Source organism: Miscanthus floridulus, chromosome 8 (genome assembly GCF_019320115.1).
Source record: "Miscanthus floridulus cultivar M001 chromosome 8, ASM1932011v1, whole genome shotgun sequence".
Taxonomy (NCBI): Eukaryota; Viridiplantae; Streptophyta; class Magnoliopsida; order Poales; family Poaceae; genus Miscanthus; species Miscanthus floridulus.
In genome coordinates, this window is record NC_089587.1 from 122,253,058 (window position 1) to 122,267,494 (window position 14,437).

General features: G+C 48.4%; 1 protein-coding gene across 1 annotated transcript; it reads left to right on the forward strand.

The window, feature by feature from the left end:
- The first annotated feature begins 7,120 nt into the window (after positions 1–7,120).
- On the forward strand, positions 7,121–8,767 carry LOC136473446 (ethylene-responsive transcription factor RAP2-13-like). Its single transcript, XM_066471088.1, has one exon. The coding sequence runs from the start codon at positions 7,585–7,587 to the stop codon at positions 8,449–8,451; it is 867 nt and encodes a 288-aa protein (XP_066327185.1). The 5' UTR covers positions 7,121–7,584; the 3' UTR covers positions 8,452–8,767.
- The last annotated feature ends 5,670 nt before the right edge of the window (positions 8,768–14,437 follow it).

The following is a 14,437-nucleotide window of genomic DNA, read 5'->3' on the forward strand; positions in this document are numbered from 1 at the left end:
AGATGGAAAGTGTCCCAAATCTATTTTGCAACATTGACATTCATCACTTGGTTGTACTCATTTCCATCCAAGGCACTAAGAAGAATACTTATGGCTTGGCCATTGAGATGGACATCAACTAGCTCTTCATTTGTTGGCGCTTTGGGATCTTCCGGTGGCTGCAATCCATTCACCACAATCTCTCAAAGACCGGGGTAAAGACCTACAAGATAGGCACTCATCAAGTGCTTCCACTTGGCAAAGTTTGTCCCATCAAAATGAGGCAACTTTCCTACGGGTACATTGACAAAGGACCTTTTGTTATGGTTAGACAAATAAGAATAATTAAAGGATACAGCGACGTATTTGTTCTTGTTGTTGTTGCTGCCCTTGTCCTTGCTATCCTTCTTTTTGTCCTTGCTCTTCACCTCCTTGCCATCTTTTGAAGCATGGTATGACACATCATCATCTCCATCATCCGAGCTACTAGAGAGCTCACTAGATGATGCATCATACTCATTCTTCTCTTGCTCTTGAGCTCTTGCTGCTCTTCTCTTAGCTCTTGCCTCTCTTATGATTCTTCTAGCTTCTTTTCTCTTTTTCTTGTCTTTGAGCCGATGCTCTTCTTTCTTCTTTTCTCTAGCTTCTCTTGTTGCAATCATTGCAGCTTTTCTTTCTTTTCTTGCCTTTCTTCTTTCGGCATCGGTGGTCTTGGGTTCTTTGATGGTGGTATCACTTGCTATGGACATAGACAGCTCGCTGTTGCCGCCGACATCCTCAACATGCACACCACTTGCGTCCGCAACATGAAAGTTCTTCGAACCTTCTCCTTCTTCCATACTTCACGCGGTAAAGCGTATACAAAGCAACCTCGCTCTGATACCACTTGTAGGATCTATAGGAAGATAAAGAAGGCCTAGAGGGGGGTGAATAGGCCTGTAAAAATTCAACTCAAAACTCTGTTAGAACAGAGGGCGGCACTACCGGCCTTACAAGGCGGCACTGCCGCTCTACGAAAAATAATCTAACACAGTTGAGATTTAACAGATATAAACCTGACCCCACTAGTTGCTTAATCCTGCAATATAAAGCCAAGATCCAGTTCGAAGACTGGATACCACAGAAACTTCACACAACACTAAATCAAGCAACTAAACCCTAGCAACAGCTAGCAATAAGATGAACTACAAGTAGTAAAGATGAAGCACGTGAGACATAAGATTTATCCCATGGTTCAGCTCACCACTAAGGTTTATCTAAGTCCACGTTGTTGAGGAAGCCACAAAAGGCTTGAGCTTACCACAAAGGCTTGCCTTACCCTCGTTCTCAAATCAAGAGAGTGAACTCTTGAAGTGAGGGGTGATTTTTTAGCTTTTGAATGAGGTTACAAACCTCCCAAGGCTGCCACACAAGTTGGCAAGCACAAGGGCGACGCCTAGCTGGCTCGGAGCAAGCTCCAAGAGTAACAAACCCTAGAACTGCCGGCCAAACGTGAACCAAATGCTCTTAGACTTTGGGAATCAGTGGATCTTTTCTCCAATCGAGTTTTACTGCATTTTCTCTCAAGTTTTGATGGTTGGAATCAAGGATTAGCTTGAGGGATGGAGGAGCAACAATGGAGGAGAGAGGTGAGCTTTGGTTCTGTCTGTTTTCGAGCAGAATGACTCAGGGGAGAAGATGACCGTTGTGGGTCTGGCCTGAAGGGTATAAATACCCTCTGAGCCCAACGGTTAGTTAAGGGCGACACTGCCGCCCTAGCCAAAATAGGTAATATGATATCAAATTTGGTTGGCTGTTTTGACTAGGTGGGAGGATGTAGATCTATGAATTTGAGCATCTGATTCAACAGTTGACCAACTGTCCTAAAATCCCTCTTAATAGTATGGCTTTTTATAAACTCAAATTCAAAACATAAAAGAATTTAAACCTCCTTTGAGCTAGGTCTGGCCACCTTTTGTAATTAGAACACCTGCAACCTGTACATCATCCTCATTCTTTGATTCCCTGCTTATCATCTTGATAAATCTTATTAGTCCTCTAATTTGGTGGTCATCAATACCAAAACCCACAATAGGGCTTGATTGCACTTACAATCCTTAAAATTATCGGTATAGCCAATACTAGACCCCTCTATCTAAGTTCACAAGCAGCACCTTATAAAGATCCCAATTAGGCAACAAAGGTGCCGGGCTAGTTAGAGCTCACCTAACCAATTCTAGAAGCAAGGTCACACAAAACCTATGCTGCTAGCACTTCAAGCATGAGAGAGCTCCTACACAACTAGTACACAAAAGCACAAAGCCTAAGCTCACTAGCAATGCTCAATAACAAGGCAACTAATACCAAATTAGAGAGCACAAATTACTTAGCTACACAAACTAAGTAATGTGACTAAACATGGTTACTCAAACCAAATTAATCACGCAAGTGAGCTATTTCTATGCTATACAAGCAAGAAGGTAACTAGCTAGCTATACAAGCTAACTAATTAAAAGAGCAACTACACAAGCACAATGTATGAAAAGTAAATACAAGCTTGTGTATGAGGATCGCAAACCAATAGGAAGATGATGACACAGTGATTTTTATTCCGAGGTTCACGTGCTTACCAACACGCTAGTCCCCGTTGTGTCGGCCGTTCACTTGGTGGTTCGATGGCTAATTGGCACCACACCAAGCCCACACGTGAGGGCAGCTCAATGACACGCTCAACTAGAGTTGCTCTTCACGGCTCCCACGGGGCGAGCACAACACCCCTCACAATCACTTCTCCGGAGCACCGCACAATCTTCTTAGCGTGCTTCGATGGAGACCACCACCAAGCCATCTAGGAGATGGCAACCTCCAAGCATAACAAGCACCACCGGCTTGCAACTCGATCACCTAGTGTCACTCAAAGCAATCTCACAATGCAACGCACTAGAATCACTTACTCGCAATGGATTCGCACTTCTTGCAAGCACAAGTGAGTTAGAGGCTTCTCAAACCAAGCACATACAAGGCAACACATCCCCAAGGTTCTCAACCTCAGCCAAGCCCGAGCTCCACCTCTATTTATAGCCCCAAGCCAAATAGAGCCGTTGGAGCCTTGGAACACATTTTGTGCGGTCACCGAACAACAACGTGCGGGCACTGGACAAGGGTGGCAGTGCCCCAACGGTTGAATTGCAATGGCTAATTTGAACTAGCTATTGGCAAACTTGGCACCGGACAAGGGAGGGCGGTGCACCACCCTAGGGGTGGCGGTGCCCCGTAGCACCCAAAACGTGTTTTCGCCCCTCTCTAGAAAAATATGGCGGTGTCGGGCACCGGACAGTCCGGTGACCATGACGGTGCCACCTTCAGCTCAAACTTGATTTCCACCACCTCAAACTTGTAGAAAATTTCATTAGGTTTTTGAAAAGTCCTAGATCATCGAAATCAGAGTTCGGAGCTAAGAGTTATACCCAAAATACGAAAGGGTGGTAGTACTGATTTGGGCACATTACAGGGGGTGGCGGTGCCACCGCCCTAGGGGAGCGGTGCACACTGGAAAGGGCAGTGCCATCCTTGGGCTGGGATACGCGTTGGCTACAAGTTTAGTTGCGTTTTCCGACCCTCGAACAACCCAAACTTGCTCTTTTCCTCCTCTTTTCTTCTCCAAGTTGATCCAAATCAACTCCAACAACTCCTTTGCAAATGTGCCAACACCACCAAATGTGCACCATCTTGTGCATGAGTGTTAGCTTTTCAAAAACATTTTCCAAAGGAATAGCACTGAATTCACCATGCCACTTGATCCTAGTAATGATACAAAGTTAGATCACTCGAGTGACACTAGATGACCGATATGTAAATAAGTTTACCCCTCTTGATAGTACGACCATCTATCCTAAACTCGGTCATAAACTTCTCTACACACCTATGACTGGTGAAATGAAATACCCTATAGGTTATACCTTTGTCTTGCGCATTCCATTCCATCTACTCCGATGTTGATGCAACACATGCACCAACCATATCACAAATGATATGATCCACTTCATATCATCACGTGACCTTGTTGGTTCATCGATCTTAATCTCACTTGCTTTTCACCATTGCCTTCGTGCCAAGTCTTGCTCAACCTTTATCACCATGCGGTCCATCGCTCCAAAACCTCCAACTTGCCCTTCACGCTTGCAACCGGTCTATCAAGCCATGTCTTGTCTTGATCTTCTTCACCTTAGTCATATGACTCAATGTCATACTCATATGCAATGAGCTCCTTCATCACACGTGTGAGCCTTGCAGCAAATCCAAGCAATCTTCATCGTCATGGCATGAGTTGCTCACACAAGTGTACCTGTGGACTAATCACATGTGTATCCCACAATTAAACACATTAGTCCACCTCAGTTATCACTCAATTACCAAAACCAAACAAGGACCTTTCATTGAGCCCTCCTTGGCCCATCGCTAGATCCATCCCTAGGCGTAAGGTTTGCTTAGTAGAGGTTAATTCTGTTTTTACATCATAGATGTCCCCTTCCGGGCTAACTCTCTCTTTTAAAGAGGATAAAGAACGAAAGCAGACGCCACCATCGCCGCTGCCGCACCACTGGTCCTAGGGCCCCTCTCCTTCGTCCATTTTCTCGTAGTTTTTCTATCTAGTTGCTTAGGGTTTAGTCCAATAAATTTTTCGACGAAATCAGATGATTATCGAGCGGGATTGTGTTTCCTGCGACGACTTCGGTAATTGCCACGACAAGATCACCGTTGCAGGCGTCGATTTCATCAGCAGACGACTATTTTGTGGCCTTTATCTGCAAGGAGAGGGGTTCTCCTGGGAGCCCCTACGAGGATAACGACTCCGGGTCATCGATCTCATCGTCGATGGTCTTTGAGAGGATTTCAAGGTCTCGAGGTAATGAATTTGCAGCCTATGTCATACCTGACGATGCAACTGTCGATATTCTTTCAATGATTTAGATGCGCTTTGGACTGGTTTCGAAGCATTGGATCTTGCGGCATGTCCAATGTTTTGGGGTTGGTCGTTGGATATGGCATAATGACTGCACTTTGGCACCGACGTTTGAGGGAAGCCATTGAAGAAAAAGGTGATAGAAAAATCTAGATACAATATTATGTATTTTTTATTTCAAAATTTATATATATAATTTAGGGATGTACCGTGCCAAGATTTAATATAAGTTCCCTTCTCTTCGGAAAAAAAAAAAGACGATACACAGCTCAGCCTCGTGGTCACGCACGCAGGTGCTTAGCTATGATTCCATTCATTTCTAGCAATCATAGCATTGCGCCTGCAGGACAGTTGAGTTCTCCTAGGCTTCGGTGCTTCAGCTGGTGTAGTGCCTGTTGCCGGATCAGCAACACTAGAACACTCTTGCTAACAGAGCCTATCAGATTGAGGCTATCGTTGACATAGTTCTAGGATCAGATTAGATATCGAACCGTTCAACGCCTCGGTTCACGATTTGATTGCTCTAACAAGTTGAGCCGCTGGTTTAACCTGATTCAAATAAAATAAAAAATGCTAGAAAATTATAATTAAATCGTGGCCTAGTGGTGGAGATCTTGCTCTCTAACCCTGGAGACAAAGGTTCAAATCCCTACTCTAGGTTGCTTGGTTTTGGTTAGGGATGAAAACGGTACGGATATTTTTCGACCGTATTCGAAACCGAATCCGTTTAGATGAGTTAAGATCTGTCCGTATCTAAGTCTAGATATCCAACATCCAATACCGTATCCGTATCCGAATACTCAAATCGCATATTTATGATGTCGATATCCAATCGTATCATATCTGACATAGTTGACACTATTCGTATTCGAATCCGAATCCGGACAGAAATATGAAAAAAATATAATATCGATGATATCCGTCCGTATCCGATCCGTTTTCATCCCTAGTTTTGGTGAACTTTTTTTGAGAGATGCTGTCCGCGCTAGCCACGCGGTCTAGGCTGCTTGGTTTCCCTAGTTTAAAGTCCGGTTTATATTGTTTTCTATGGAAAAAAATGTAGGTCATTGGTTTTATATCGGTTCTTTGAGGTGAATTGAACCGGCTGAGGATTGGTTTTGTTTTTTATTGATCGGGTTGTCGGTCCAGTTCGGTCTTAATAATGTGCTCGTTGATTGAAAACACCCCCCGCAAGCAAATTAAGTAGCTGGCAACCAAGTCCAAGCTGAGTGAGCGTTAAAGCAGCGTTTACAGCACGAGGGCACCATCAATGGAGGCTAACACTCTGGGTAGTCTAATACGAATAAAGTTATCTACGTAGATTAAAAAATATTGAAATTACTATTCATACAATAGAAACTATGGCTATTTGTATGTTGCACAGAAACTTTTTCTTTCATCACGCCTCACCTTTATTTCTACCACCTTTTTTTTTTAGCATGGATCATCTTCTCTTCCTAAATATATGTAGCTTCTGCAAACTACTCTGACAAATATAGAGCAAATACTTTTTTTATCCGATTCTAGCACTTGGGGCTACAAGTAATTAGAAAGCATAGGAGAAGGCCTTACGACTGGGTCATAAAAGCTGCAACAACCAAATTATGGTATAATATTTTTCTCTCATAATAAAACAGCATCAGTCAATTTATTAGCATAGAAACCATCAGCCAAACAATCTTCTCATCTGTCCATAAAAAAAAGAGACCAAAAAGGTTATTTGTAAAATAAAACAAATCAGCGGTGCGCGCCAGCACCGTCGCCGCAGGCCTCAGCACACACTTGCCTGCGGGCTAGCCGAAACACGCGCGCCGCGCTTCGCCTACCGCCGCACCGTAACCTGGAGCCATCAGCACTCCATCCGCCGCAGCGAGCAGCGAACAGCCACACGCCCCCACTGGCTCCGCGCCACGCGTCCGCGGACCGACACCTGCCGGTCGCGTCCCGGACACGTGCCCTTCGAAAGCACACGTGGCGCCACGGCAGTGGCTCCCTTACCTGTCACCACGCCTCGCCGAAACCACCCGCGGATTCTCCGTGTGGGGCCCGGGCCCGCATGGCAGCCGCACGGGCGAAGCTTCGTGGGGTTGGAGCCCTCGGGCGAAAAGCGCGATCAGGAGAGTGGTTACTGAGGTGGTTGACAAGGTTGAGAAAGATCATCGCTGCCTATAAAAGAGCAGGTGAGCTCCTCAACCCAAACACACCCCGATCCCCTTCTTCCTCCACAAGCGCACCGCACTCCACGGCAGCCAGAAAGCCCAATCCACACACACACACACACACACACACCGTCTCCGTGAGGTCTGAGCGAGGTAGGACTAGCTCTGAGCGAGTTCTTCCGTTTCCAGGTATAATCCTTGCGACTGTCAGTCTCCTCTTGCCATCCCTCATCTCTAGTTCATAGCTGTTGGATTTCTTCTTCTTTTTCCTTGGATCCTACTAGCCTGCCTACTAGAACAGAGCTCCAGAGCCTTTTAGTTTCTGGTCTCTGATCTACTCCTTGTCTTTTCTACATCTCTCTGTCTGTTCACTGATCATCAGTCAGTAGATCTGTCGTGCCTGTTCTTTGATTTTAGCTAAGGACAAGGCGATTTATTCTTCTTTCTTGAAAAAAAAAATTCTCAGAACAAAAAGTTGTGAGTGGTATATTCTTGTACCATTTGATGGCGGCTGCTATAAATCTCCCCGGCCCCAGCGAGGATCTGATGCGAGCGATGGAGTCCTTCATGCAAGAAGACGACGCCCCTTCGCCTCTGTTGGTCATGCCGCCGGCGCCGCCTCTCCCTCTCCTGGCGGCCGGAGCCCACGGCCACGGGGCCAAGCAGTGCCCGGCGACTACCCACCTGAGCCCGGCGCAGATGCAGTTCATCCAGGCCCAGCTCCACCTGCAGCGGAACCCGGGCCTGGGCCCGCGGGCGCAGCCCATGAAGCCCGCGGTCCCCGTCCCACCGGCGCCGGCACCGCAGCCGCGGCCGCAGAAGCTGTACCGCGGCGTGCGGCAGCGGCACTGGGGCAAGTGGGTGGCCGAGATCCGGCTCCCCCGGAACCGCACCCGCCTGTGGCTCGGCACCTTCGACACCGCCGAGGAGGCGGCGCTCGCCTACGACCAGGCGGCGTACCGCCTCCGCGGGGACGCGGCGCGGCTCAACTTCCCCGACAACGCGGCGTCCAGGGCGCCGCTCGACCACGCCGTCGACGCCAAGCTCCAGGCCATCTGCGCCACCATCGCCGCCGCGTCGTCGTCGTCCAAGGGCGGCGCCAGGGCCAAGAGCAAGGCCATGCCGATCAACGCGCCCGTCCTGGAAGCCGCAGCGGCGGCGACGTGTCCGAGCAACAGCTCCTCCGACGAAGGCTCCGGGTCCGGGTCCGGGTCGGACGACGAGATGTGCTCGTCCTCCCGGACGACGCCGGTGGTAGCGGACATGGGGCAGCTGGACTTCAGCGAGGTGCCGTGGGACGAGGCCGAGAGCGTCGTGCTCCGCAAGTACCCGTCCTACGAGATCGACTGGGACGCGCTGCTCTCCAACTAGTCGCCCTTCTTCGCCGATCAGATGTGCTGTGTAGTTAAGTAGTGATCGTCCGCCATGGCCAGCCGCCGCAGATGAGGTTTTAGGCAATCTGCAGGCCGCCGGCACCTGTTTAGTAGTGATCAAGTAGGTTCTGTTCCGTTGGTCCCCGGGCCTCGCCGGCGTTTTTGTGACCGGCGTCCCAGCTCCGGATGTAAAATGTTTAGTGAGTGCACAGCATTGGTGTACTGGTCTGTCTGTAAAAAAAAAAATGGATCTGTAGGGTGTAATCAAGTGTTGTTCTTAGTGCTAATGATATTCGTGCTGTGAATTTTCCTCTTACGGATTTGGTTCGTTGCTCCATGCTTGCCATTGTGTTCTCTTGATGCATGCTACAGGACATGTTCTTGTTCTAGCATGCTACATAGACGTGTTCGGAGCCTCGGAGGCAGATTGAAATGGATGGAGCGCACGTCTCCACTTGCGATCGCAAGGCGAGCGGCGACCGGTGAATGGAATGAATGCGCCTCCCCCTGCTGCTGCCGCCCGTTGTCCTTGTCCAGTCGTCCACATGTGCGTGCGCGTCGAGCAACACGACGCTTCCCGATTTGTGGCCCACGGGCTGCTCTTGATACTCCTAAGCCTCATGGGCTACTTATGTAGAGTGATGGCGATGAGTAACGCTCACAAGTTGGGCCGGAACAGCCCACGGAAATCTAGTGCAGGCCGTCGTGCGCTGCTTCGTATGTCATGGCCGTCGGTGAAGAAGGCCCGATGGGTTCGGGGCTCGCGCGCTCTCTAGCCTCCAATTGGTCGGAGGCCAGTCGACTTTCGATCACTCCCTTCTAATTATGGACCGAATTAACTGTGGGCTTATAATAGAGTAATGGTAGATTGTCCGTATATACAAAATAAATATGCATTATGCTGATGTCATGGTTTTGTTCGTTCGAAAGTTAAAAAAAAACATACTTTACAAATCAAACATTCAAATCAAAATCTGATAGTGTCAATGTGATTCTCAAAATAAGACTTCACTTGGAAAATGTTTCGTTGGAAAATACTTTCCTAGTTAGGATAGAACATTTCTTTTTATTAAGCACAAGAATGTAGGTTTCAGCGTAAAATGTTTGGCCTTAAAAAAAATGTTCTAGATTCAGGTTAACAATATTCTATATTTGGAACAATAAATTTATAGGGTCAAGTAAATGTTATCGTATGATACACGTATCCAGCATTAGAAAAATTGACAACATCACATGCGCTACGACATATAGTATTTGTAGGGGCGGCTCTAGAGATTTTGCAGGGACGGTTTGATCAGCCGCCCCTATAAATCGATTTGTAGGGGCGATTATATATTGAGCCGCCCCTACAAATCAATTTTCAGAAATCACGAAAAAAAGGTAAAAAAGCATTTTTTTAATCTGAGGAGGTCCCCACCGCTAGCTACACACCCACTCTATGGTTGCAGTATTTTTTCACGATTTTTGCACACTTTGTTTTTTATCCATGGAGGTCCCCACCGCTTGAGGCAACCTCAAGCTCGCGCGCAAACCCCTCTACCACTGCACTTCACGATCACTTGTGCCTACGATCCATTTTGGTTCCCCACATATTATACAAAATTAAGCATAAATTGATTGTTTGAGGCCCTAAACTAATTTAAATAAAAAAGTTATCAACTACAAAGTTTTATAACTTTTCGAGATCTACAACTTTTATTTTAGTAGTGTCTCCATCCGAGGTCACTTATAAAATTTGAATTTTAAATTTAAGAAATTCGAGCATAGTTTTTCATGACAAGATGATTTCAAATGAGAAAATTATCAACTACAAAGTTTCATAACTTTTCAAGATCTACAACTTTCATTTTTACTGTTTATCCATCCGAGGCCATTTAAAAAATTAAAATTTCAAATTTTTAGAAATTCAAACGTAGTTTTCCTTGACAAGATGATTTCAAATCAAAAAGTTATCAACTACAAAGTTTCATAACTTTTCGAGATCTACAACTTTCATTTTGTTGTTTCTCCATCCAAAGTTGTTTATAAAATTTGAATTTTATTGCTTAATTTTTAATACTCGGTGTCTATTTATAGGGGCTGTTCAATATTGAGCCGCCCCTACAAATCTGAATATAGAGCCGCCCCTACAAATCGGGTCATTTGTATGGGCGGCTGATAATACCGGTCGTCCCTACAAATCTATTTGTAAGGACGGCTCATTTGGCAACCATTTGAAGGGGCGGCTCAATATAGAGCCGCCCCTACAAAGAAAGGGAGTCGTTGTCACAAATCGTTTTTGTAGTAGTGATGAAAATAGTGGTAACTATGATTGAAAATACATCTAGAACATCTACCGGCGTTGTGTGAATAATCGAAAATACGTCATGAAACATCTCATCTATACTATGTGAAAACATGCTCTCTCTATTCTAAATTATAAGTCGTTTTGGTTTTTTTAGATACATAACTTTTATTATGCACCTAGATACTACGCAAAATCTAGAAAGGAAATTATTTCCTCAGCCTTAAAAAAGTGATGCTTAGTTTTTTGGCCTTTTTTTCTCGAACTTGCTTATTTGATCCTAAAATGAATTTCCTTTGGTTTCTTAGCCCTTCCGTTAGTTTGATGGACTAATGGTGTTAAGTTGTATGCGAAATGACTCTTTCCTTTATAATTTATTTTTAAAAAATATATGACATTTATAGCGAGCCAATTAATTCATCTTAATCTAAAGGAACGCGGTGCCAATTCAAAGTCTTCTTTTCCATGTTTGGACTGCTCATTGAACTCTAAAAAAATGCGATTAAGTGATTTCTGTGTTGTAAACAAGCCATCGACTTAACACTACTAGGTTCTCTAGGTAGCAAATCCTGGCGTTCCGTGAGATTGCTCCCAACAACCTGCATCACTTGATCAAATCCATGATGCATATCAGAATACGTCCTACAGTAAGAATATTTTTTTCGTTTATAATAAGGAACTGTCTAGCCCACACACACGGGTGTTTTGCAGGCCCACAATACTCTATTTTTTTTTGGCCGCATCTTCTTCCTACTCGTGCCCCATCCCGCCCTCCTCCTCTATCTCCGGGGGCTTCCCGCCGTCGGATCTGCTACCGCTCACCACTGCCACGCTAATCTGGCTTCACCGGGCTATCACTGTGACGCCCCCGTCGTCCGTCCCCTGTCCAACTATCTTCCTCCACCGCTCGGCCAGTGGCTCTACCACCGCCTCGCCCCAGGCCCTGTTACCCCCACGCCCGCCACCATCGCCGGTCCGGCCCCTAGATTTTTCTTCTACCCTCCCGTAGTCGAAGTCGAGGAGCTAGTTGCTTCCGGGGCGCGGGCCTCCGGTGCGTGCAGCTGCAGCTCCTCAAGCGCCTCGGCGATTGTGTCGAGGCCGGCGGAGTGGAGAGGTCGGGTGGCGGCGGGAGCCATCGCCAACCCTCCCTCCGTTGTGACGATAAAGTCCAGGTCCCCGAAACGCACGTGCGCGCCCGGGACCCAGCCGAGGTTGTGACTAACCATCCAAGGCCTGATGTGGACGCCGAGACGCGCAAAAGGCTCCTACCTGGCGCGCCAACTGTCGGTGTTTCGAGTTGCCACCGACTAGTAAATTTCTAATATTGCGTATCTGGCTCGGATGGTGTGCTAAAAGGACACGAGGTTTATACTGGTTTGGGCAGAATGTCCCTACGTCTAGTTCATTGCTACTGCTCGTGTTACTAGCACTGAAAGTTCGTAGTAGGGGTTACAAATGGTCGAGAGAGAGACATGTCCTAAGTCTCTGGTGAGAGGAGCGAACGGGTGCCGAGAGCTCGGTCGCTTCCTGGCTGTGTGCTCGTGTGTTTTGATCGGTTCGGGGTTCAATGGGTTCGAGTCCGAATTGATACGATGTGTTGCGATGCCCCTTATGGGACGTCCTGCTTTCTCTTTTATAGGTCAAGGGAAAGCAAGGGTTATAGTGGAGGAAAAAAGAGGAGAAATGAGAAGAACAAGTCCTCTAGGATCGCCGGGTCCTTTTTTCCTTCACGCGGGTCCTGCCGACCCTGTAGACGTCAGCTAGACAGCTCCACGTCGCGACCCTGTCCGTCACTAGCGCCATGCATAGGCGTCGTCTTCTGGTCGTGGTGCTCCACTCCGTCCTGGCGGACGTCGTGGTGAACTGACGCACCTGTCAGTGTTCGTACGGGGTTAGGCAAAACAACACCGGTACGCCCGACGTTGTTCCTGATGTGAATCCCCAGGTATGGCCTGTCACGGCCACGGGTTATATCGGGGCATGCCGGTCACCTCCCTGGTGTCAGAGCTTTGACCCAGTCCCATTCGCTTGGACTTGGAGTGGTTGGTGGCGGTATGGGTCTTCGTCGGGCGAGATGGATCCCCCAGCCTCAGGGTCGGTCGAGGCAGAGTCCTCCCTAGAGGCCGGGCGAGGCGGAGCCCACGGCCTCCGCGGCCTTGGTGTCGGGCGAGACGGAGCCCACCCTCAGAGGTCGGTGCGAGGCGGAGTGCAGACCCAAAGGTCGGACGAGACGGAGCCAGCCCTCATAGGTCGGGCGAGGCGGAGCCCGCGGCCTTGGTGTCGGGCGAGGCGGAACCCACCCCCAGAGGTCAAGTGAGGCGGAGCCAACCCTCAGAGGTCGGGCGAGGCGGAGCCCGCCCCTAGAGACCGGGCGAGGCGGAGCCAGCCCTCAGAGGTCAGGCGAGACGGAGCCCACGGCCTCGGTGTCGGGTGAGGCGGAGCCCGCCCCCAGAGGTCGTGCGAGACGAAGTCCGCGGCCTCGGTGTCGGGAGAGGCGGATCCCGCCCCAGAGGTCGGGCGAGGCGGAGCCCGCCCTCAAAGGCCGGGCGAGGCGGAGCTTGCGCACCTGGGGGTCGGTTGGAGCTGTAGTCGTGCTCTTGACTGCTCGGATGAATCAATGTTGATGGTTATTATCTCCTCTTCTTCGGGTACCCTAGTATTGGTCCCTGACACTGAGACGCCCCCGTCGTCCATCCCCTGTCCAACTATCTTCCTCCACCGCTCGGCCAGTGGCTCTACCACCGTCTCGCCCCAGGCCCTGCTACCCCCACGCCCGCCACCATCGCCGGTCCGGCCCCTACATTTTTCTTCTAAGCTCACTGAACCCCAAACCCTAATTAACAAGCTAACCACAGGGCAAGAAAATCGAGTGTTGCATTGCTCCAAAGCAAACGAGTGTCATTTAACATTTCTCTGGTAATAATGCTTATACTAGTAGAGCATAATAAGCAACAATAAAAGTGACTCCACGAATTATGCTGCGGGGGCAGGGGTCGTCGTCTGTGGATGGATCTGGCCGGTGTCCCGCGATTTCTACTCAATTCTCCAGACACAAAGAACGCAGAGTGGAAGAGAATGTGGCATATATCATCATAGAAATATCGCTGACGCAGAGCGGCCCTGCGGTGCGGTTGCATGCGCACGTGGGATTGCTGGCGACAAGGATCGTATTCGTATCGTACCGGAGACGAGCGGATGAGCATATTAAGAACATCCCGTCAGTGAAGTTATGCTGGTTGTATTCTGCATTTCTGGTGCAATGCATAATTTGCACTGCACTGCATGCTGTCCTGCATGCCACAAGGACAGTGCGATGCTGACGCTCCCCTCCTCCCTTTCCAGGCAGAGGCACTGAGGCAGCGCAGGAACCTGCAGATGCAGCGCCAGCGCAGGTATCTGACTGATGGAAATGTATCAGTCCATGTCCACTCAAACTCGGCAACACCAGCGACGACGGACCCGGAACCGGACACCGAACGCCGGCGCCGGCCGCGGGTACAGTCCCAGGACCTTCCATTCCACTCCAACTGGACTGGTCGCGCGCATGCAGCAGCCAGCAGGTGCCCCTTGCCCCCTTCCGCTTTCAACTGCTAAGGCCGTGTTTAGATTGAGGCTAGAAATCAGTATTTAACACTGTAGTATTTTTATTTATATTTGATAATTATTGTCTAATTTTGACCTAACTAGGCTCAAAAGATTC